Source organism: Anser anser (genome assembly GCF_964211835.1).
Source record: "Anser anser genome assembly, chromosome: 6".
NCBI classification, from domain to species: Eukaryota; Metazoa; Chordata; class Aves; order Anseriformes; family Anatidae; genus Anser; species Anser anser.
This window is the reverse complement of record NC_139726.1, coordinates 16,632,787-16,655,213: the sequence shown is the minus strand read 5'-3', so window position 1 is coordinate 16,655,213 and position 22,427 is coordinate 16,632,787. Positions and strand designations below refer to the sequence as shown.

At 49.2% G+C, this 22,427-nt stretch overlaps 1 protein-coding gene across 8 annotated transcripts in view; it reads left to right on the top strand.

Annotated features, from left to right (window-relative positions):
• Positions 1 to 22,427, top strand: part of SLC12A8 (solute carrier family 12 member 8) — a 53,125-nt gene that overhangs the window by 12,450 nt on the left and 18,248 nt on the right. For all 8 annotated transcript variants that reach the window (XM_083840655.1, XM_083840649.1, XM_083840654.1 and 5 more), the window contains one exon: positions 15,891 to 16,004. In XM_083840655.1, the coding sequence (XP_083696781.1) occupies positions 15,891 to 16,004 (114 nt within the window). The remainder of the gene's footprint in view (positions 1 to 15,890; positions 16,005 to 22,427) is intronic.

Below are 22,427 nucleotides of genomic sequence, written 5' to 3'. Positions count from 1 at the left end.
CAATCTCTTTGCTGCTCAGGACAAGGACAGGTGGGGTTGGGAAGGGAGATGCTGGGGTTCCAAAGAGTTTCCCCCATTAACCTTCCCCAGCCTGATGGCAGCCCACAGTGGGGTCTTCAGTGTGGGGCAGGCGGTGGGGGGCAGCTGGGCATTGGCAAGGCAGAGGGATGGGGTTCCCTGAGCCCCCTTTCCCTTCCCTGCATCCTCATCCTGAGAGGATGTGGGAAACCTGCTGCAGGGAGTTGACGAGCGCTGCAGCCAGCACTTCGGCAATCACCAAGTGTAATTAGCTGAGTAAACAGAAGGTGTCACCTTTTTCTTGGGTTCCCCTGCATCCGAAAGGATCTTAGGCAGGGATTCAGGAAACCCGCTGAAGTAGCTGGGGAGGAAAGATCTCCGGTTGTGACGAGCTCGTTACAGCTAGAATTCAGCTGTAGGGGCTTAGATTCCAGCTGTGCACCGAGGAGACCTTTCTGATAAGGGGCAGAAGGGGAATGTTCGGGGTGAGGGATGACGATAGGGAAGCAAAGGTGGGACCAGGAGGAGAGAGAAGAGTACGTGCGTCAGCAGGAGGCATGGCCAAGCTGAGGTCAGTGTTAGCTGTCTTTGATTTCATCCGCTGCTGACCGCTGAGCCATTTTCTTCTGACAGAAAATAGGGGAAGGAGCAGGAATGAGGCGGCTGAGCTGTGGCGGGTGGCAGAGGAGGGCCTGCGGGACCCAAGGGAAGGCCAGATCCTGCCCAGCAGCTCTGTGCCCGTGTGGCCGGGTCTGTGGCCTGGCTGGGAAGAGCTGCGCTGTCTTGTCTTATTTTTAGACAGCTTCTGTTTGAGGGAATGATCCCGAGCTCAGGCTGCATGCCCGGCACGGCGCTGCATTTCCCCAGCAGGCCTCTGAGTGGTGTGTCAGCACCGACGGTGAGCCCCGGCCTCCGCCAGCCTCAGCCTCCCCGGCTGGCCAGGTCAGGGTCGGCCTCCTGCCCCTGTGTTGCACCCCTTGGCAAAACGCCTCCTGCCAGCACCCCACAGGCGGGTGGGATGTGCTGGGAGTCGGTAACCCCATGCCATCGCACCGTCCCTCGGCCGCAGGCAGCGGGTCGCAGTGTGTCCGAGTGCCGCCCTGGGGGAGGCACTGGGAACCATGCGGCTCTGGGGACAGAAATTAGTTATCTTTGGCCTTGGGCGACAGCAAGAAGTCCTTTTGTTTGTGGGCAGCATTTAGCTGCAGCCTTTCCCTCCTTGAGCACCTGTAGTCGGTTGTCTGCAGGCTTCACGCGTGTACGGTTGTTTCAGGCCTGGTTAATTGGCTACAGCAGTAACTGTAAATGCAAGGGAAAGCATGAGACATGCACTGAAGGGGTAGTTTTGGAGGAAGGACCTGTGAGCTGTAAAGGTTTGCGTTGCTTCCTTGTTTATGGTAGATTTCCACAGTTCCGCTCGCAGCTTCAGGTCTCAGTTTCGCCACCCGTGCAGTGGGCCCGCAGCAGTCCTCCTGCCGCTACGCCGGGAGCATTTCCCCTCGCTCGCAGCTCCAAGTGCTCAGCGAGCACTGAAGAAGCGTGCCTCTGCCAAGCAGTGATTATTTGGATTGCAGTAATCTGCAGGAATGCCTGTCCATGCTGAAGGCCTGAAGCCTGTGTGTGGTTGCGCTGGATGGGGGCCCCTCGCTCGTCTCCCCCGTTGCCCAAACTCACACCCAGGCAGGCGCATACAACATGGGATGCGGGCCAAGCACTCACTCCCTTCCTGTGGTTTGCCTTTATTTTTAGTCAGAGGACAGGCAGTATTTACACAAAAGGGGCTTCTCAGCAGGGCTTCCCGCTGCTATTTCTCCTTTCTCTCTCTCTCTCTCGCTCTCGCTGTGGCTTGTCCTGCAGCCAGGCCCGGGCAGTGCCGGTCCCTTCTCCAGATGCTGCCGTCCCATGAGGAGACTGCAGGGCTTGGCCTCCGAGGGGAGCCAGGAACCTCGAAAAGCTGCAGTGGCACCACATGGGGGAGAAGCTGTAAAGAGCGAGGGCAGGAAAAACGAGTGTTTGTGTATTTAAGACACAAGGGGGAAAACAAATGAAAAGGAAGAAGAAAGGCGAGGACCGCTGTCATTCCTAAGCAAACCTGCCTGCCTTACCTGAGCACTATGACCCGATGTGTCCCTGCTCCTGGCCCCAAAGACTTTGGCTCCTCTCTGCATGCTGGTGTGGTCCCAAGCCCTGGAGATTCCTTTGGGTGCCGTACCCCAGGCAGGAACTGTAGCCTGAAGCACCATGGAACGTGATGCTGGATGTGTGAACGTGATGCTCAGCCAGGGTGTGCGGGGTGCTGCAGGTCAGGCTGCAGGCAGAGCGGGGTTGGACTGTCTGGTTTTGGAGTTAATTCTAAATCCCCACCTTGGACCCAGCCAGTGCTTCCCCCAGTGATGGGCCATAGTCCCACACTGGGATCTCTGCGAGGGTCAGTGTTGAGGAGAGGGGCTCTCGTGCTAGCTAAAAACCAGGCTCTGAGCTGTCTCCAGCCTTTCACCTTAAAACTCAGTCTTACCTCCAGAAACGGAGACCCCCATGTTACCTTCCTGCCTTGCTTTCTTGCCAAACCTAATGCAGGTGAATTAAGATCAGAGCTCAGCTTCTTGGCCCGCAGCTGGGACCTTGTGCTTGCTACACTGCCGAGTAACAGGTTCCAGGCAGAGCAGCAGTGCTGGGGTTTCTTGGCCTGTTTGCATTTTACTTCTGTAGGTGCACACCTCGGAATCAGCCCGAGTCACTTCAGGGGAAGCCGCGAGCATAAAAGAGGACACCGTCCGTGAGCAGCTCCTCAGAACAGCATGCGAAGCTTTTTGGCCACTTCACGTACTGAACATTAGAGTCATGGAAAAAGAAGATAAGAATGCTGTTAATGCCCACACTTTTATTTTCCTAGCATATCTCTGCTAATTTTTGTGTAGGGTGACTCCCAAATACTCCCTTCAATTAGGCGCCTGCTTTCCTGTTTTGGCAATTGCTCGCAGGTACCCTGCTAAAGCAAAGCGGCCGTGGGATTAAACTGGGAGGGGTGGGGTTATTTTGGGGGAGATCTGGTGTTAATTTGGTCCTGCTTTGTTTTGTTGGTGAGATGAAAGGAGTCGCAATACAAGCAAAAGTGCCCCAGCTACAGCTTCTTAAATGCCTGGAATGTTCCTGGGGAAGAAAAAAATAAGGATTTTGTTGTGGCAGGGAGTTAAATAATGGGAGGGCGGGGGTCTGGCTGAGAGACTGAGGCCTGGGCACTGCTTGGGCTGGGACCCCCATCCTGCAGCTCGCCCAGCGTGAGCACGGAGCCGTCCAAGTGGGGCTGAGCCCCTCTCCTGGCAGGAATCCGGGCAGTTCATCTCCCAAGCATGTGGGGAGGCTTCGAAGCCTACCGAGGCCCTTAGCACAGCCCCTGCCTGCATCCAGCCCGCTGCAGCCCGTAGGCTGTTGCTGCTGGAGTGCTTCTGGTTGGGATCATTCTCAGCACAAACCACATCCTCCGTGTCACCCGCTTCTGTTTTAGCTTTCTGACGCTGTTTTCACAGAGCCTAGGAAAGAAACGTTTATCCTCACGTCTTCCTCTGACGGCAAGTCCTGTGAAGGATTTCTCCCCTTGGGTGTCCTGTGGCTGCCTGGGAGAGCTCGTGCTCTCCTGTGGGTGCTGCTGGGGAGGAGCTGTGGGGAGGGGACTTGGGGGGACATGTGCATGGGGCTGCTCCAGCAGAACGGGGACCTGCAGTTGTTAAGGTGGTGTGTACATATAAACGCTCCGGAGCTCTAAAGATCCTTAAAATGATGCCTCAGGGGTTTTGGTGGATTGAATTAATGAAATGCATTCACATATTCTACTTAATGTGAAAACGATCAAAGCGTCCTAATCAGAGGCCTCTGCTTGGCCTGGGCCGTTCTATTGTATTTTTGGGCACGAGGGGTGTGCCCCAGTTCTCTAAGAGAGGGTGCAGGAAGGATGTGTGTGTCAGAAGATGATCTGCAGTTAATCCCAGAGGCTTTATCCAGGCTGATTGCTGACTTCCTGGCTTGAAACACATCTGGAAACTGGCATCGAATTCCAAGTAGAAATCAGTGAGCGAGCGGCAGCAGAAAATCCCACTTTGCTACTGAACAAGGTAGACCTGGTGGTGAATAAAAGCAGGAGGCTGCTAATGCGATCTTTATTTATTAAAAAACATGCAATCGCTTTCCCCAGGTTTTTCCAATTATAGCACATTGAATTGGCGTGACATCACCTTTGAGCCGGGGCCAGCCTATTCAACAGTCTGGCGAAGAAATTTATTAACTGGTTACCTGCCAATTGTCTGGGCTAGGAGCTGCAGCGCAGATGTGTTTTGAAAAGTGATAACATTGTTAGGGGCCTTGTTTAGATACAGACAGGAAAGCTACACCAGTCTCTCTGAAGTAGGTATTTTAAGGCGGTTGGTTTTTTAAAAAAAAAAAAAAGTAAAAATTGAGCCCACCAGCCTGAGGCATCTCCCCGGAGGTGGTGAGGAAGGGATGAGAGCTCGGGGTCCCGTGGGTCCCTGCCCTCCCGCACCCGCTGGGCCATGCTGGGGATGCCGCGAAGCATCATGCCTCGTCGATGCTGGCGGCATCCCCGGGGAGGAGTGAGGTTTTAGCATCTCCCCATGGATGCCCTCACTTTTCCTCATGCTGGCTGCTCAAGCTTGGGGAAAATGTCCCGTCAGAGCTCCCAGGCTGCCGCTCTTTCCTCTCATTTGGCTTTTCTTCAAAACCTGCGACCGCCTTGCCCACCATCCTCCCTGCAGTCCTCTTGCCTCATCGCCACTTCCCTGGCCTCAAGCAGCCTGGCTGGTAAGAGGGTTATGAGGGGATTTGAGAGCTTGCTTGCTCTGTCCCCACCCTGTTACTGCTCCTGGTACGTGCATGTCTCTAACTGGCTCTTAAAAATTGCCAGCGATGGATCCTCCACTGCGTTCCCGGGCACGCTGCTCTGGTCACAGCTGTCCCAGGCTGTCTCCCTTCCTGCAGCCACAGCCCACTGCTTTGGGTCTCCTGGGGACTTGGGGACCAGCTTTTATCCTTCCTTTCTGCATTAAGTCCTCCTGCTCCCCTTCAGTCTTCTCTGCTCTGGGCTATGCTGTGTGAGCGGCTGTATGGGAGCAAGTGTCGTCCTTGGAGCGTGCAGAGGTGGGGATGGTCCTGTCATCAGTCGATGCCCTACAACGTGCTGCTGCCCTCAGGAGAGGGCCAGGAGGCAGCAGAGGGTTTGCTTTTATCTTGTAGGTGTTACTTTTTAACTCATTTAATAGGAGTATCAGTAGGAATTAGGCTTTCGATTCAGCTTGTGATAGTATTAGCATGGAAAAAAACCTCTGCCTAGCCCCATAGTGGAGGGGAGGTGATCTCCCTCCCGATTAATAAAGGAGATTTCATTTGTGGTTGGTTTAACCTTTAAATTCTTCGCTGTTTCCCTGCGAGATGCTGCTTAGCTTATCTTCCTAGAGCTTGTAAATAAATCCTGAAACACCTCTGTGGCTTAGGTGGTGGTCAGCCCGTGCTGCCTACTGCAGGATGCTGTTCAGGGTGCAGAAGCAGAAAGCTGGTCCATGTCCCCATGTGTTTGGGACAGGTCAGCTGCTGCGTGGTACCCTGGGCTTTGTCCCCTGCTAGATACTGCCTTCAGAGGGGCTTTCCCCTGATGAAACCTCCCGCTCTCAGGTTTAGCAGCCACTTGCTTATTGCTAGGGGCCTCACAAAACTGGCTGGCTCGGGAAAGATGTATATCATCCCGTAATCCCTCCATCTCTCCCTGTTGCTGTGTTTTAGCTGGACAGTTTTATTGAATTGCATTGATTTTTTTTATGTGTGTGTGTGTGCCACTACATGATTGTTTTCAAACGATGGAGATTTGATACCTTCTCTTATTCCATCCTCCCAGAGTTTAATTCCAGTCACAGTTCGTCTGTGCCCTGAATCAGCTTTCCTTATTAAGGGATTTAATTTAGGAAGGTAACTTCTGGGTATTGGAGTCTTTCTACAGCCACTTTGCTTCTAATTTGCATTCGTGTCCTAGGCTAAAGAGGAAACTTTGTGCAGGATATGGGTTCTTATCTACTGCTCATCATCTTCCCTGCTGGCTTGTGTTAACAGTTTTTGGCCTTTTTTGGCTGTAGGTGAAAGATTTCTGCCTGGTTGTATCTGCACTGCCCTGGAGGATGTCCTGATGGTGGTTCTTGGTTTTCTTTTATACTCAAAGACGAAATGTATTCATTGAGAAATGTGGTTTTAGTAGGGAAAATGTGTTCTCTGATTTAAACTGAATTCAGTGAATGGTTTCAAACAAAACACAAATAATCCTTTTATGTGGCAATGTCTTGCTCAGCCTTTCCAAAATCAAACGCTGTTTGATTCCCACTTCTGAAACTAGACTTAGAGCTGTAGCTGTGTATGCTGTGCAAAGGGTAATGAAAACCTCCCCAAAATAAAATCAAACTATCATTTTGGACACAAAGAATCAACAAACGGACTAGTTTTCTTTTGAAGTATCATTGTCATCTGGATAATATAGCCGTAACTTGGAGGTATGGGATGCTCTAGCCATGATTGTGGCAGAAGAGCGTGTAGACCACTGAGGCTGTCTGCTGCCTCTCGAAAGATGGGGAGTCGATCCCCATGGGTTGGGCTTTGTCCCAAGCAATACACAGAGCAGCTCGGAGTGAGCTAGCCCAAAGGATGTGTGTCATCGCTGCTGCAGCTCCAGGGCCGCTCATTTTCCTCCAATTGTTGTGCCTTGACTCAGCCTAAATTCAGGTTTAAGAAACCTGGCTGGGAGTTTTCATCTGAGAAGCTCTGCGGAGCCTCCCGCAACAGGGACTTTGGGCATGGCTTCCAAGAAATACCGCTCTAATTAATGATAGTATCCCATTTGTGCAAAACGTTTTCCTAGAAAAAGGGTGAAGCAAGGGATGTTTTATTTCTCGTGTGACTTGTAATGAATAAAACCATTTCTGCTGGCAGGTTTGAATAGTGCTGAACAGCCAGGTAGCGGATACCACATCAAGAAATAGTAAGGGAAGTATTTTATATATTATGGCAAGACTATACTTAGTATTAAGTAATATGAAGCCTAAGTGGACTTTATAATGTTGAAATACCAGTGTTAAAATCTTTTCTTTTTTTTTTTCTCCTAACCAACATTTCAGATTTTCTCCCTGCAGAAAATGCTCTTTAATTATTGTATTTTTCTTGGCTTTTTTTTTTTTTTTTGGCAAAAAACAGTTAAAAACCACCAACCTGCACAGCCAGTATAGAGGCCAAACAGCTTCCGTAGGGCTTACACCGTTGTTTTTCCAGGTCTCCATCCCCCAGAAGGGGGGGATGGAGCAGGGGGTGTGTGTCCCTGCGCCACCAAGCCCTGCATCATGCAGAGCTGAGCTCTCCCTCCCGGTGGCTGCCCAGGGCTGGGGGGAGCACAGGCTCCTGCGTTGGCTGCAGGAGGTGAGGGCGTCCCAAGGATGAAAAGTGCTCGATCAGCTAAATCCAACTGTCCGGGACTGATTTAAGCAGCTCCTTTTGTTTATTACGGCTTTTGTGCTATTTTTAGCTGCTGGCCAGCACTCATTGTTGCAGGTCTGTTGGATTTAGGGGAAGGAGGATGCCTGTGACCTGGGGGCTGTTGTGGCCAGGATGCCCTGAGATCCCCGCAGCATGAGATCAGGGATGGTACCCACGGAGTGAGTGACAGGGAGTGAGTGCATCTGCTGGGGGTCACCCACACCTGGGCCTGTGTCCCCCCCTTCTTGGGGTCTCTGGGCAGAAGGGAAGGATGCAAATACTTGGGTTTGCCATGCATGCAAAGGACTGATAATCCCTGCGTGTTTTTGTTTGTTTTTGCTTTTCTCCAACACCACCCCACAGCACTTCTGCTCTAGGCTTTCTTTCTTGCTCACAGTTTTCAGGGCACAAACCCCGTGCTCCTCCATGCCTGTCGCAACAGAGCACAATATTGTAGCATCCCAAGTCCAGCCTTTTTCAGAGCGTCCTGGAACGGGCAGCAGGATGCTCTGCCGAAGCCCTGAGCAACCCGGGAAGAGGCCACCTTGGAGAAGAGCAAGCCGTTTGGTGAGACAGAAAGCAGGCAAGGAGTGCTTCCCCTTGCAAACGTTGTCCCACCGTACGCTGGTTTGTTTGTCTGCTTGACGCAGAACTATTTATGCAATGGGGCTGATTCATCGCCCTGCAGCAGCCTTGCTGGCAGCCGCCGGCGTGATGCCCGTCCCTGTGCTGGATGCACGGTGGCTGGAGCGGGACCCAAATATCCTGTGATCTTCCCCAACAGGTGCAGCCGAGGGCTGTTTTGGGGAGAGGGTTAAGGCTGGGATCGCTCGGGGCCCGCCGCCGCAGGAAGCCGCATTGTGTGCTGGCTTTAAACAGGAGGTTTGGGAGATCAGTGCTGGATCAGAAAACAGGGACTTGGGAGGAACAAACACTCGCTGCTTCAGAAGGGCGGTGATTTCCTTTTGGGTAAACACGTCATTAATCTAAGGGAGCACATTCTTTTCCATCAAAAGATAAGGGATTCGGATTGCATTTCTCAGGGCTTGGTCTTTTCAGATTGTTTTAACTGTGGCTTTCACTCCTTCAATTACAGACTTTATATAATCTCTCATTTTGGGTTTGTCGGGCTTATTATGGGTGCAGAGAAGGTCTTGGACAAGGGAACTCCTTTCCTCCTTCCTTTAAAAATACTCTGATCCTTCTCCCTATCTACTTCTTGCCAGTTTTTTTTTTTAAGTAAAACCTTTCTGCTTCTTGTTCCTTGCAACTCTGACGCACTTGAAATGCATTTTTGTTCCTTGTCCTAATTTAAGAAGCTGGCTTTCCAAGAAGCTGGGAATAAAAGGAGCTGATTTGTGCACCAGGAGCAGCAAACCTGCTACCGGCCCCGCTGCTCGCGTTGCTGAGCTGCTCGTGCTCTGGGGATGCCTCTTGCCTTGGCCTGGGGAGGTGCCAGCTATGGCATCCAGCTTAATTTTCAGCTCTTGCCATCCCAAAGTGTGGTCGGACCCCACTTTTTCCACTCTCACTGTCCCTGGGGCTGTGTGATTTGCTTCGAGCTGGGATTTTTGTTCTGTGAACCCAGTTTCGCAGGCGCATCTGGGCGAAGGAAACTCTTCTGATGACAGATGTGTCAAACTGGAACTTAGAGAAGAAATTACGGTGTTAAGGCCTTAATAGCTGTGCTTTTATCGCTGTGTGATCATTGACCTGCAAGCATCCAAAGCTGCCTGCCCAAATCCCCCAAGTATGGGGAGAGGCAGAGTTGGGGCTAAAAGACTGGGGGCTCTGGTGTGCTCTGGGACAGACAGATGTGACTGTCATCATCCCACCGGGCCAGGTGGGACCCATGGGAGCTGCCAAAAAGGGCTACCCAAATTTGGTGCATTTGGCCCCGTGGGTACATCAGTCCACTGGTACCAGTCAGGAGGTAGGGCCGCCAATCTCTTCCCCGTCTACCTCCAGCTCACCCCCCTGCAGCTCTTCTCTTCTTCTGTTTCTTCTGGTCTTTCAGCCGAAACTTGTATATCCGAAAGTGAAGCAGGAGATGTCCTGAAAAAATGTTACAGCATTTTTGTATCGCAGTGTGAGTTCAGAGAAGTTCTGTTTGTTCTCTGAACCTGCCAGCACAGTTCTGCCTCTTACAGCACTCTGCTTTCCTGACTCACCAGCTCCCCATCTCCTAGAGGGCTGGGGCTGATCTGGTGAAAATCTGTTCCTGCATCTCACCAACGTGAGTTTCAGCCCACAGCAAGTTGTTGCAGCGCACTGTTAGCACGGAAAAACTCCTGTTTCTGTCCTCTGTCCACCTGCAGCGCTGCTTCCCTCGCGCTGTTTTCCTTTCCAACCTTTCTGCATTTCCCTCGTACCTCTTTGCCTCCATCTGTCCTGTGCCAGGTTGGCAGCGGCAGGGCAGTGCCTGGGGGTACAGATGGTGGCCTTGGACTTACTGGGGAAAAAAGATGGTGTGGTTTCTGCTTGCTTGGCATGTTGCGTGGTGTTGGCATGCGGTGGACCTCGGGAGCTGGTAATGGAGCTCAGCGGCTGCAAAGGCTTGGGAAGAGAGTCTGAGATCTGATTGTTAATGCAGTTGTTAAAAAAGCCCAAACACAGGAAGCCAAATGTGTGCACAGAGGGATGCGGAGAGGTGGGGCTTGGTGCTGCGCCGCTTTGATTTTTATTGTTTTTTTTATTCTGTTGGGAAAGGTAATTAAAGCATTACTCATCACCCCTGTGCCCTCTTCATGCCTTGTCGATGATATGGCAAAAACATTCAGAGCTGGTGCCACTGAGGATCCTGAGCTGCTTGTTGCCTCAGGCAAATTACATTTTCATGTACTCATAGCACAGGACGTGGGTGACGTTTATGGGTTTGCATCCATCTCTTCACATCCACTGTCTCTAGGTGTATGGCCGATCCTGTGTGTCTTGCAACTGTACTCGGAGGTGCTGAAAATCCTGGTGGTGGTGGTTCGATGCCCAAGTGTTAAAGGACACGCCTGAGCTGCCCTTGGTGAATGACGCTGCTGTTCTCGTGTGATTGGCAGCGGGTAGTGAGTGTGGTTTGGTGACCACCAGACCATGCAGGGACAAACTTCTTCCACAGGCAGGGAAGAATTAGTGCTACAAGGGAGAGAATTTCAGTCCTCTGCTGTAGAGCACTTTGACATATAGATGTGTATAGAAATTAATTTGGTTTAGGCCACCCAACGGTCGTCTGATTGAGCACAACTTCTGAGAGCTACCAGCCCAACAGGGCTTGACTTGCCCAAGGGGGAGTTCACGGCCCGTAAATCCTGGGCTTGTGCCTTGCCCTCTGTTAAGAGTTTGGAGGAAAACCATACAAACTTGGTGCAAGGAGGCGTGAAGCTTCGGCTGACGGTGAAGGTCTGTGTTCAGCTGCAGGACTGGGCCGTGGGGTCAGCCCCTGCCTCCTCCATGCTGATGTGCCCGGGTATCTTCCCAAACCAGGACCTCGCTCCGGGAGGATGCTTGGGCTGGGGCCACCATGGTGGTGACCCAGGGGAATGGCTAGACTTCGGAGCTTGTGCCAGAAGGGTTTAAAGGTGGAAGGAGAAGAGGGACACAGAGAGAGAAGGGATAATTATGGCAAGCATCTATAGTGACTTGTTGGCTCTCCACATCTTATACCATACAGGATCCTGGAAATGCTGGGTCAGAGCTGGGCAATGTGCTGCAAGACAAACACTTCTAGCTGTTCCCTGGTGAGCACATCTCAGCAAGTGCCTCTCTGTGGCTTTTCAGGTGGGAATGTGTGGGCCTACTTATTTAGGAAAAGAAAAAATACCCCAGCACTTCAAGCCTTCAGCATCCACCTGCATAATTAAACCCCTAATCACAAGCAGAGCGCGGTATGTGACTGTCTTCTGGGAGCTGTTTCTTAAGGTAGTTTTCCATTTTGCATTATTTTGCTCCATGCTCAGGCCTGCTTACGTGTCAAGGTTTACTTAACCTTAAGCTTGTGAACAGGCTTATTGAATTTGGCCAGGACTTGACTAATCCGTAATGAGCTGCAGGTTGCCTGAGGCTTGATGTCGAGGCAGTTCTGCGTGCGTTTGCGTAACGGGCTGACCCAGCATTGTCACCCCTGCACCGACAGCATCCTCGCGCCCAGCTCCTTCTCCAGCCTCTTGACATCCTGCTCTGAAACCTGGGGCTTTGCGGAGGGGCAGCCCGCAAAGGTGTGTCCCGAGGGATGGAAACCTGCTCAGATACTTTCATCCGTGGGGAGAGAGGCAGTGGGGAGGGAAAATGCAGCAAGAAAAGCCCAAAACCCAGCTGGGGTGGAGGGAGGATGCATCTGTCTCCGCATCTGTCTCCCTGATGGCTTCATGGAGCTTGGGGGGTGGAGAACACTCATCCTGGAAAGTCTTCCATCTGGAATGTCCTGGGTGTGTTTTTTTTCTTGTTTCCTTTTTTTTTTCTTTCTGGTTTACCATCTCATTTTAATAAGGGCAACGGGAAGAACTGTAGGTGAGGTCTTTACTACAAACAAAGCGTGCCAGAAACGGGTAACACAGCAAATATACTTACAGTATATTGTAAGGAGATCCAAAGAATGTGCTTAGATTTGGATTGAGTTGGCTGGAAAGGGTTGTGTCTGTGAAGGTTTTTGTCTAAAGATATGAAAAAAGAAATCAGAAAATGATGAAACATTTCACACTGACCTTGCAATGAAGCATTGCGCCTTGGAAATGCTGAAATGTTTCATCTAGATTCAAAATCTGACTACTTTTTTTTTTTTCTTTACCTTGCAGGGACATTTTTCATTTAAAATAGACCTGAAATATTATCTTTTTTTTTTTTAGAAAAAAAAGAAAGAAGAAGGTAAAAGTCAAAGAAAAATTAGAATTCCAGAATGAAAATAAATGTTTTGGGATTGAGCAAAGTAATTTGACTTGAACCCAAACAAAGCTTTTTAGTGTCTTAATTTGTCAAAGGTCACAGAAATAATTCAGATGTTGTTTAAGTCAATTTTTTTCCCCTTTGTTTATTTACTTCAGCTCAGCCACTTGAGAAATCCATTATTTGCCTGCTTCTTATTGAGTATCTAATGATGAAAATAAATTGTTACTACTCTTTACTACTCTTTTTCCATAAGGCTGACACAGCACAGAGGAGGAACCAGATTCTTTTCCTTCTAGCATGACACTGGGAAGATTGTTCATAGCACTTCAGCTCCATCCCTCCGCAAACCAGCAGGGATCAGGCTCATTAAGGGCAGGATTTAGAGTCTGTGGGGTCGCATAAATGAATTGAGAGCAAAAGTTGTCAGACACAAATTTTGTCCCGAGTGATGCGGGAGGAGGGAGGAATCTGGCTCGGATCTCACATACCCAGCAGCTAGGTGGAGGGAAAAGATCCCCTTGCAAGAATTAAAAAATGATCGTGGCTTGTTCGAGATCAGAGAGCCAAATATAGACCCTATCGCATTTCCTTCCCTCCTCCTTCCGAAGCGCGGCCTTTTGAAGTGCACTTTAAATGGGATGTGGATAATTGACTCCATGAACACCCGAGTGAGTGCTCTGTTGATTTAACCGATTGGTCTCAGTTGCTGATTCCTGTTTTGTTTTGGATGATTTTCGGCCCAATTGCCCCGTCAGCTACAATTAGGACCATTGATAGGACAGCCGAAAGGTCACCCATGGCTCACAGCAGCAGCCAGGAGCTATTCGCCCCGTGGTGTTCTCAGCTCCGAGGTTGTGTGTATCGACGGTTGGCTCAAATTGATGGTCATTGCCAGCCGGGGCATAAAACTGATCAAAAGGGACATAGGGAGACTGTTTTACAGGAGGATAATTGACTGAGAAATGAGGTCGTCGTGAGATGTAACATTTGGATGAACTTTTCTTTAATGAGATGAGAAAGCTCCTGATTCAGTATAAAGGGGAAATTTTGAACTGCTGGGCTTCCTCCATCCCGCCAAAGCTGCGAGAAAAGGAAATAGAAGTGGGACAGAGCAGTGTGTGTATCCTGTGACTTCTGCAATAAATCTCTTGCTGTCATGGTCGAGTAACATCTGCCATTGTTTGGGGCTTTGTGCATATATACAGTCAGTCTCTGCCATCCAAGATTTACATTTGGAGGAATAAAATATATATTGAATTATATAGACCCAAGAACCACTTGGAAGACCCCAGTCAGAGATGGTCCACTTGCAAAGGAGGAGGTTGTGTGTGGTGAGGTTCTGCAAGGCTTTGGTTTGGTGGTGTTTGGTATTTTCCTTAACTGCTTGGATGAGGGAAAAGAGAATATACTGATTAAATAGGCAGATGACTGCAAACTGGGAAGGGTTTGCCAGCAGCCGGGCTGATAGGATCAGACTTCCAGGTGACCTTGCACAAACTGGGGGAGTGGTGTGAAAAGAAACATTTGTGGTTTGGTCAAGACAAACAAGGCTTTGTAGCCTGGCAGCAACAATCGACCGTGCCAGTGTGGGATGGGGACTGTTCCAATTAGGTGAAAGAACACTACAAAGAAAATGCAGGTAACTTGTGGGTGAGGCAAGAAACAGAGCATGAACTTCAAACAGGGTGATTTTGGTTAGACTCTTTGGTTAGAGTCCAGATTCCAATTCACAGGGGATTTTTAAGACTGTTGGGCAAATTTTTATGAAGAGGGACATAGCGACAGCCAGTGCAGCTCTTGAAGCATGAGTTGGAGGTCTGCCTATATCCCTGATTCCTCAGGGTGAGATGAATATTTTCCCCACCCCTTTTATTCTAATAACGAAACGTTCACGTTGCTGTGGGGGTCACACGAAGAATTGTTTGATCATAGACCAACATTTTCCTCAAGCAGCTTGATGGAAGTTCTGCAGCTGTGGGCGCAGATTGCAGTGAAGTCTGTAGGAACATCATCTGAAAAAGGGAGTTTGGGTCTGGTCTTGCAGGAACGTACAACGTGCACAAACTCCCGCTTTATTTCTACAGAAGCTGCGCTTTATGCAGACTTCCACGAGGCCCAGAGGTCAGGGTGTTGCACTGAGCGTATTCCTTTTAAATCTCGTCTGTGGCTTGTTCTTGTGAAGATTGCTGGTGCTTTTAAAAAGCCTAGCAGCAGGAGACCTTTTCTATCAGTGTGTTTCCATCCATGTTTGGGTAACACAATGAATGCAGATGTAGTAGGAAACTTTTGATTATCTATAGGATTTTTCTGTGGCAACTTCAAAGCTCTGTGGTTAGTTATATTCTGAGGCTTTAAATGGATATGTAGTGTGTTCAGAACTCTTATTTAATTTTCCGGTTTAATCTATTGTCCAAACATCGTTAATGTTGTCTTTGAGGCATGGGACAGCTTTGATGGAGTCTTTTTTTAATTTCTGGCTGTCACCCTGTGCTGCCATAAACAACATCCTGCCTGCTAATGAGAAAATGCAAGTTAATGCAGTCACATGTCTTGTGGAAATAGATTGGAGTGGCTGGAAGAAAAAAGAAACCAGCTCTGCTCACCTCCCCCCACAGCTAGCACTAGCATTTGGAGCTCTGACGGGGAGGAGAAATTTCCACAAATGAGGATACTCCATTGCAAAGCAGCATTACCAGCTGAAAATGAAATTATTTCATAGATGTATCTTTAATTCTTTAATCTCCTCTTGTGAGTTATCTTTTCTACTTATAAACATCTAAAACCTCACCCATTAAATACTGCGTTGGGCTCAAGTGTTCCTGGCAAATTCAGGCTTGTGGAAGCACTTGACTCGTCAAAGCGAGGGAGCCGGGTACACCGGTAAATACACGTGAAGCGGTGGCATGATGTTGCTGTCCTTTGTGTTGCTTCCCCCGCCCTCCCATCTCCTGACAAAGTTTCTGTTTAGAAAGTAAAACCCGTGTGCGTGTATGACCTTGGAAAAACTTGGCGGAAGCTTGGTGGGGGGCACAGCCCAAGGCAGGCCGGCCTGGTGTTTGCTCTGTGTTAGGCGGCATCCCTGTGTGCCGTGCTAAACATCTATTTGGAAGCAAAGGATTAAAGCGGCACGGGCAAATGAGAATAGGTGTTAGCTGATCTCCACAGCAAGTTTTCCTCCATGGAGACATTTCACAGGCAGGTGTCCTGCTTGCTCGCAGGCAGGGCTCGATATGGGGCAGCAGTGCCCACATCGAGCAGTACCAACCGCTGTGCTCGCCATCAGCTACGGCCTTCCGTGGCACTTGCACCCATTTAACCACATTTACCTCTTCCCCCCAGTAAAAAAAAAAAAAAAAAAAAAAGACATTTGCCATTTCAAACTACCACTGAAAGCAGGTAGTGTAACCACGCAGGGGCAGGCCTGGTGGCTCTGCCACATCTCTGTCACATCTGAGGCTTTCCTCTCTCCCTCCCTGTGTCCACAGAGCACGGCTTCGTTGGCTACTCCGAAGAGCTTTTGTTCAACAACACACTGCCGGACTACAGCCAGGGGGAGTCCTTCTTCACTGTTTTTGGAGTGTTCTTCCCAGCTGCCACAGGTACTGTGAGTTTTATCCTCCCCTTTTCCTCCACAGGCGCATCTCCAGATGAGCAGGAGCAAGGGGGGTTTCTGCAGCCCCTTTTGGTGAGCACTCAGCCAGAGCAGACTCATGCAGCCGATTCAAAATGTACGGCCTTTCCTGCAAAGCCTCAAATTTTGCACAGTTCTGTCTGGTTTGCTTGAATGTGCTCTGCTTTCTCTCTGTGGCCAGAAACTGTTCCTCAAGTCTGTGGGTCGATCTGATGGTATCATTCCCTCGTTGCCAAGGATTAGGCATTGATCTCGACCAATGCTTCCAGGCCACAGGATACCAAGCCTTTTTAGTAGTGCCGATCATGATTTATTGTGCTCGATAAGCCTTGTGATTAGATTGTGCTGGACAGGTGGGAAGGGGACAGGAGGGCTTTCCCTCCAGCCTCGCGGTGGCCGAGCTGGATTGGTGCTGTCACTCAGGATGCTGACTATCTGCACTGCCTGCTCAGCAGAGCTCAGGTTAGTTAAGTTTAATTGGATGCTTTTGTGTTATTCCTTCCCCTAAATTAAGAGGAAGATCGATGTCCCCTCTCCACAGCTGGCACTCTGTAGTGGAAATGAAATAGCTATCAGTTGGAGTTACAATACCTTTTGTTAATGCTGGTTTTTAAGCTATAAAAAGTACTGATTATAAGCAGTTTCCATAGAGATGAATCCTTGGATTATAGGATGAATTTGCAGAGGATTAGCTCTAAGCAACTAGCTGAAAGTTGTTGGCAGAATTGCTGCAGTACAGAGAGACAAACTAAAAGGTTTTGTGAAACGGATCAGCTGGAGGAACAATCTTCTACCAGACAAAGTCAGATACACCTAGAGCAGGATCTCAAATTTTCCTTTGAAATCCTCTCTCTCGATTTACCTGGCTGGCTGTTGCCCCCGGGTAGGCTTCCTCCTGGAGAAAAGAGCCTGCCTGAACTGTTGGCACTGTGGAGAAGTTGGCTGCTGCCCTCTTCCTTATCGTTTTGTCTGGCCCACACAAGTCCCCCAGCCACAGAAAGAGACCTTCCTCGTGAGCCCTACCACTGATGCAGGAAAATGTTTTTTTTCCAGTTCCCTGATTACAGAAGAAGGAATAGTTATGACAAAGCAGAAAATTGTGATGGTTAACCATATTAAATGGTTCTCCATCACTGCTAATGCTTGGCTGCTAGGAAGGCGGCCAAAGCTAATAGATATAATTTATTTAAAGCCCTGACAGCCTGTTAATTTGTTAGTTAGTGGTAGTAACACCAGTAATAATGTTAAATATTCTCCCAAAATACAGTTTGGGCTGATGTGTAATTACTTTGGTTGCTGCAGAGCTTTTTCTTGTGTTCTTTTTAATTGCTTGGTTATTTAGAGGATTTAAATTGTTCTTTGGAGCAGTGGTGCCATATAACACCACCATTGTTCCTGTTGTTGCTGCTCATAGCACTGCAGTGTTTAGGAGCCTCGTGAAAGAAAACACAGCGCTGTGTTAGGTGCTCTACATGGGAGAACTTGCGACCTGATTAAGAAAGATTAAAAAGGCAGGAGATGGGAGTCGTGACTTCTCCGCTCCAGATCACAGCTGGGAGCCCAGTGCAACTTCAGAGGTACTGGGAATAAAGCTCCCATCTCCGAGAGCTGGTGCAATGCCTTCTATTGCATGCTTACCTATGCTGGGGGCTCAGTGCTGGGGCTGCAGAGGGGACACCATCTTTCTCAGTGTCCCACGTGCTGCAGCAGAGCTGCTTCCCACTGCGTCGTGGGCGAGAGGATGCTCCCTGCCTGGAGTCGGCCTCAGCCCACCAGCAGGACAGGCTGTCTGCGAGGCTCCAGGTGACATGTCAGGGAGGGTTTGGGCAGTGGTGTTAAGAGCAGACTAGATAGATGCAATGCAATCTCCAGGCCTCTTCTGCAGGGCAGAAAGAAAAGGAGTGGCAGGGATGTGTGAGCGTTGCTGTCTGGCTACACCTCTGGTTTGTGCTCCTGTGCCATTCCCAGCACCATCCCAAAGTGGTTCCCACTTCTGTTGTGACTCCCTTGGTGATGGGGATGTGGCAGCATCAAAGTCCTATGCACTAAGCTAGGTGCAACCAAAATTCAGGGAGAGTTTCAGCAGAACGATGTGCTGTTCGGTTTGGGGGTTTCCTTTGAATGTTTGCTTTGGGTCAAAGTGATTTTTCAATGTTATGTTTACCTTTAATTATTAAATGTTTTGTTTGCTCTTTTTAATTTCTAGCATATGCTAGTTTGCAATCTAAGATGCTGTTTTGGTTGGTTTTTTTTTTTTTTTTTTAATGTAGGAAATTGTGAAACAAGATGTTTGGGCCTTTCTGTAATGAAATGTTCCTCTTTGAAGTGAAACTATTTTGATGTCCTCAGGATAAGCTCTTTATTCTCCCCTGGAAATCGTTATCTGAATTAAGCTGGTTTAAGTTTGATCTCTGGGACGCGCTGGAAAGTGTTTTATAGTTGTCTATTTCCACGCAAAATAGCTTAAGAAAGTATTGAAGAAGACGACTCAGATTTGCTGGCTTAAATCGGAGACTATCACACTTGCTATGGAAGATGTGAATATACCATATAGAGATGCTGTGCGTTAACCAGATGTCTTTTGAGTATTTGTAATTACCTTAACGTGCATGTTTTGCTGCCGTGTTGTGAAAGGCGGCTCAGCTACCTGTCTAAGCAGGGGTTTTTGTGGGGAAGGAGGCTCAGGAGCTGCCTGCCCACATCACGCATGCGATTGCTCAACAGCCACGCAGCTCTCAGTGCAGCAACAAAATGAAGTTAAACATTTCTGTGGTGCAGCGAATGGTTTTCTTTTTCTACTAAACCCCCAAGGTGTACTGTTTAATGAAAGGAGTGTGTTCTCATGTGATGCGAGAAAGTAAGATGATGTTTGAAGTGGCGTTAGTGGAAAATGTAGTTGTACTGACACCAGTTCTGAAAAAAACACCATACTTGGCACTTGCAAAATGACAGCAAATAGATTTAGAAGTTTTGGGCTAAGTTATCAGATGATGTAAACTGGCGCAACTCCACTGGAGCCTATGGAGGGGTGCCAGCTTACATCAGTGGAGAATTTGGCCCTTTAAAAAAAATTAGCTGCAATCCCTATCTCAGATTTTCCATTCTTCATCTCTTGGTGAAGGAAAAAAAACCCACAACACTTTTACACTTTATAGTGAATTTGCTGAAAAATGCCATGGGTGTTTGCAAGCAGTTGTATCTGCAGGTTGTAAGCCATAGCTGATGGAGCTGTGTGCCAGAGCTGGTGGAGCTGACGACTGTGTCTAACCTACAACGTAGGTGGTCCCCTCGTGCACGTATCCACCGTCTGGATGATTCCCAGGACAGGATTACGCTGGGAATAGCAGCAATGTACAGACTGTCTCGGCCATAATTTCCTGGCTGAGCTGACCGTGTTTTCATGCTTCCTTGTCCAGAAGCTTTGTCATTATCTGCTGCTCTCCGAGATAATAGCCAGTGTGGAAAATCCAGCCTGCTATCTCGTTGGAACAGAGAGGTGGGTAATTTTCTCCGTGGACAATCCGCAGATAGGATTGCTTGAGTTCAGACAGGATTGGCCGTTTCCTTGGGGGGTAGGTCTGTGTCTGGAGAATGAAATGTCCCAACTTCTTCGGTTCATTGAGTTAGTAGTTTTTTTTTCTTCTCTTGAGTAGCTGAAGTCTCTGGAAACCCTGTTTTTGGCTACTTTCAAGGCAGACTGGTTTGCTGTTTGGCAGGGGGGTGACCGAAGCTAGTGCTGGTGAAATTTGCTCGGTTCCTTTTGTCCTTTCATTGAAGAGGGGGGTGATTAGTCTGCTGCTCACAATGATCTTCTCAGCACTGCTCTTTGGCAGCTGACACCCTGTCTGGAAAGTTACTTTTTGGGTGGTGGTGGTGGAAAGGTGGCTTTGGCACGGTGCGTGCTTCTTCACTAGCAGATTCCCCATAATCGCAGCACGGAGGAGACAGCTTTGGGCTGAGTGGCTGGGAATACCCACGTCAGTTCTTTCTGCGGTGGCCTCGGCCTTTGGCAGTGGAAGCTGTGACACCCTGGAGACCTTGGAGGTTGTGAGGAAAGCTGGTGGTGGTGTGCACTGCTCTGGGTCTGACCCCATGTCGCTGCGGGGCAGGGATCAGTCATCGATCTCAAGATCCCACTTATGTGGGTTCTGGAGGTCATCTTCTGGCTTCTCCTCGGTATGTGTGGGTCTGTGGGAGGGAGGCAGCGAGGTGAGCGGGGCTGTGCAGTCATCACTGTACGGGTGACTCACATGGCTTCAACTTTTTTCATATTCGGTCCAGAAAACGCCATTTTGGTGTTTCCCCAGTGCTTTGCTGAGCTAAGAGCTTGGATGAGGAAGAGGTGAGTCAAGCTCAAGCTGGAAGATAGAGAAGTGGTGCCAGATGTTTGGGAAACTTGGCCAAGAGGTACATTAGATAAACAGCTGTCCTTCTGACCACAGCTTGCTCCCTTTGGAAGAAAAATTCAGGGCATTCTGCGTTCTCCGCTTTGCCCTTGAAATGCAAAGTAGCATGTCACCGAAGAGCGCTTTATAGATGCTCCATTTAGTCTGATGTTTTTGACTGTTTCCATGGACTTCTGCCTTCCTAACTTGTCTCACCTCCAGCTAAGCTTATTGTATAACCCTTGAAAAAGGAGCAGTGCTTGAACAGCACTTGGAAGCTTTATCCGGGGAAAAGCTCACCAGCTGATGGGCTTTTAGCAGCACTACTCAGATCTATGTCCATGGAGTAGTCTTCCAGGAGAAAATTAACAACTCGTTTTGATTTTTAAAGTCTTCAATATGGTCCCAAGGATTCAAATCTGGTCTAAATCTGGAAGACAGCTCCTCTGGGAGTGGAGAAGTGCCAGGGGCCCGCAGGGACTGACAGCGGCTGCTGGGGCTCTGGCCCCGGGGGGGGAGAGGATGACAGAAAGGAATGGCTGCTGGGTGGGCCTGGGATGATCAAGGGGAAGAGAAAAAAAAAAAACAAAAGAAAAGAAATAAAGCTCTGGATCCTTAGCTTGATGTGTTTGGCAACATGTGAGTGCCTTGTGCTCATTAGCGTGCTGTCCTCACAGCAGCACAGCAAGCAGAGGAAGTGTTATGATTCCCATTTAACAGATGGGGACATGGGGCTGTGAAAATGCACAGGAAAGCCCGGGATGGAGCAGGCAGTTGAGCCTCTGATCCCTGATTAGCAACCAAACGTTTGCTCCCTAGTGGCCGTCGATCTGTGGCCGTGCAAGGTCTTTGGAGAAGACGCCCATCGGCTGAGCTGGGTTTGTCCCCTGTGATGCGGGATTTGTTCCACAGCTCCTGTCCACCCTTTGCTGAGAAAATCCTCCCAAGCAGCAGTCAGTGTTTGAGCTTTAACATGCAATTGTTAAATTGACCAGTTGTCCTTGTCTGGAGCTGCAGCCACTTGCATTTGCAGCCTCAGAGGCTGACTTGGTCACTCCTGTGCCCTATGAAACAGTGAATGGCTGCTGGCATTGGCAGCTGAGTGGCAGCCCTACGTGCTCCCTGCTTTCTGCCTGCGAGTGCCATGCTGTTGGCATCCTCATCCTCGTTGCTCTTTGTTACTGGTCTCACCTGAGCTCCCAGCAGGGTCCCGTGGGTGCTGTGGACTAGCACCTGGCCCACGCGGCGTAGTGATGTTTGTCCGACATCCAAGGGATGGGACAGAGGTGGGCAGGAATTAATATGTCAGGGAGGCTCTTGGCCTGCCTTCAGATTGTCCAAATTCTCATCAGGAATCCAAATCGCAGATTCGATTTATTTATAGCAGGTATCTGAAATATTCTAACAAAATTTGTGGGATAATTTGATGAGAAAAGGTGTGCTTTCTTGCCAAGTCTGTTGTGACTCCCTCTTCAAATGTGGGTAAACTGTCTTAACCCTTTTGTAGCTCGGGTTCCCAGTCTGAATGCAAAGATTTTAATCCTTTGCTCCATCCTGTTTCCTTTTCCTTTGTTGTTGGATGCTAATTTGTTAGGCTGAGGTCTGTCCCTTGTCATACAGTACCCTGTACTCTGGCCTAAAATAACACTTCAGTACTTTATTCTTAGTTCTGCGGTGTTTTTTCTGTGACGCTGGGACGATCACTTACCCGCTCAGAGCTTCGATTTTCCTATCTGCAAAGCAGAGATAATGCCAGCCTCCCGGAGCCGTGAGCGATGCCTGCGACGTGCAGCCCTTGGATGGAAGGTGCCACCTACGTGCGGAGCCTCTCATTCTGCCCTCTAAATGCGCCTGCGATAGCCATTAACAAGTACAAGCTGCTCTGCAATCGCGGCTGTCCCTTGTGAATGTGGGCACCTGTAATAGATCTGCTCTAACCGGCAGGGTCTGGGCAGGGTAGGACAACCTGCTGAATGTCTTGCAGTGATGAACGGTGGCGTTTTTCT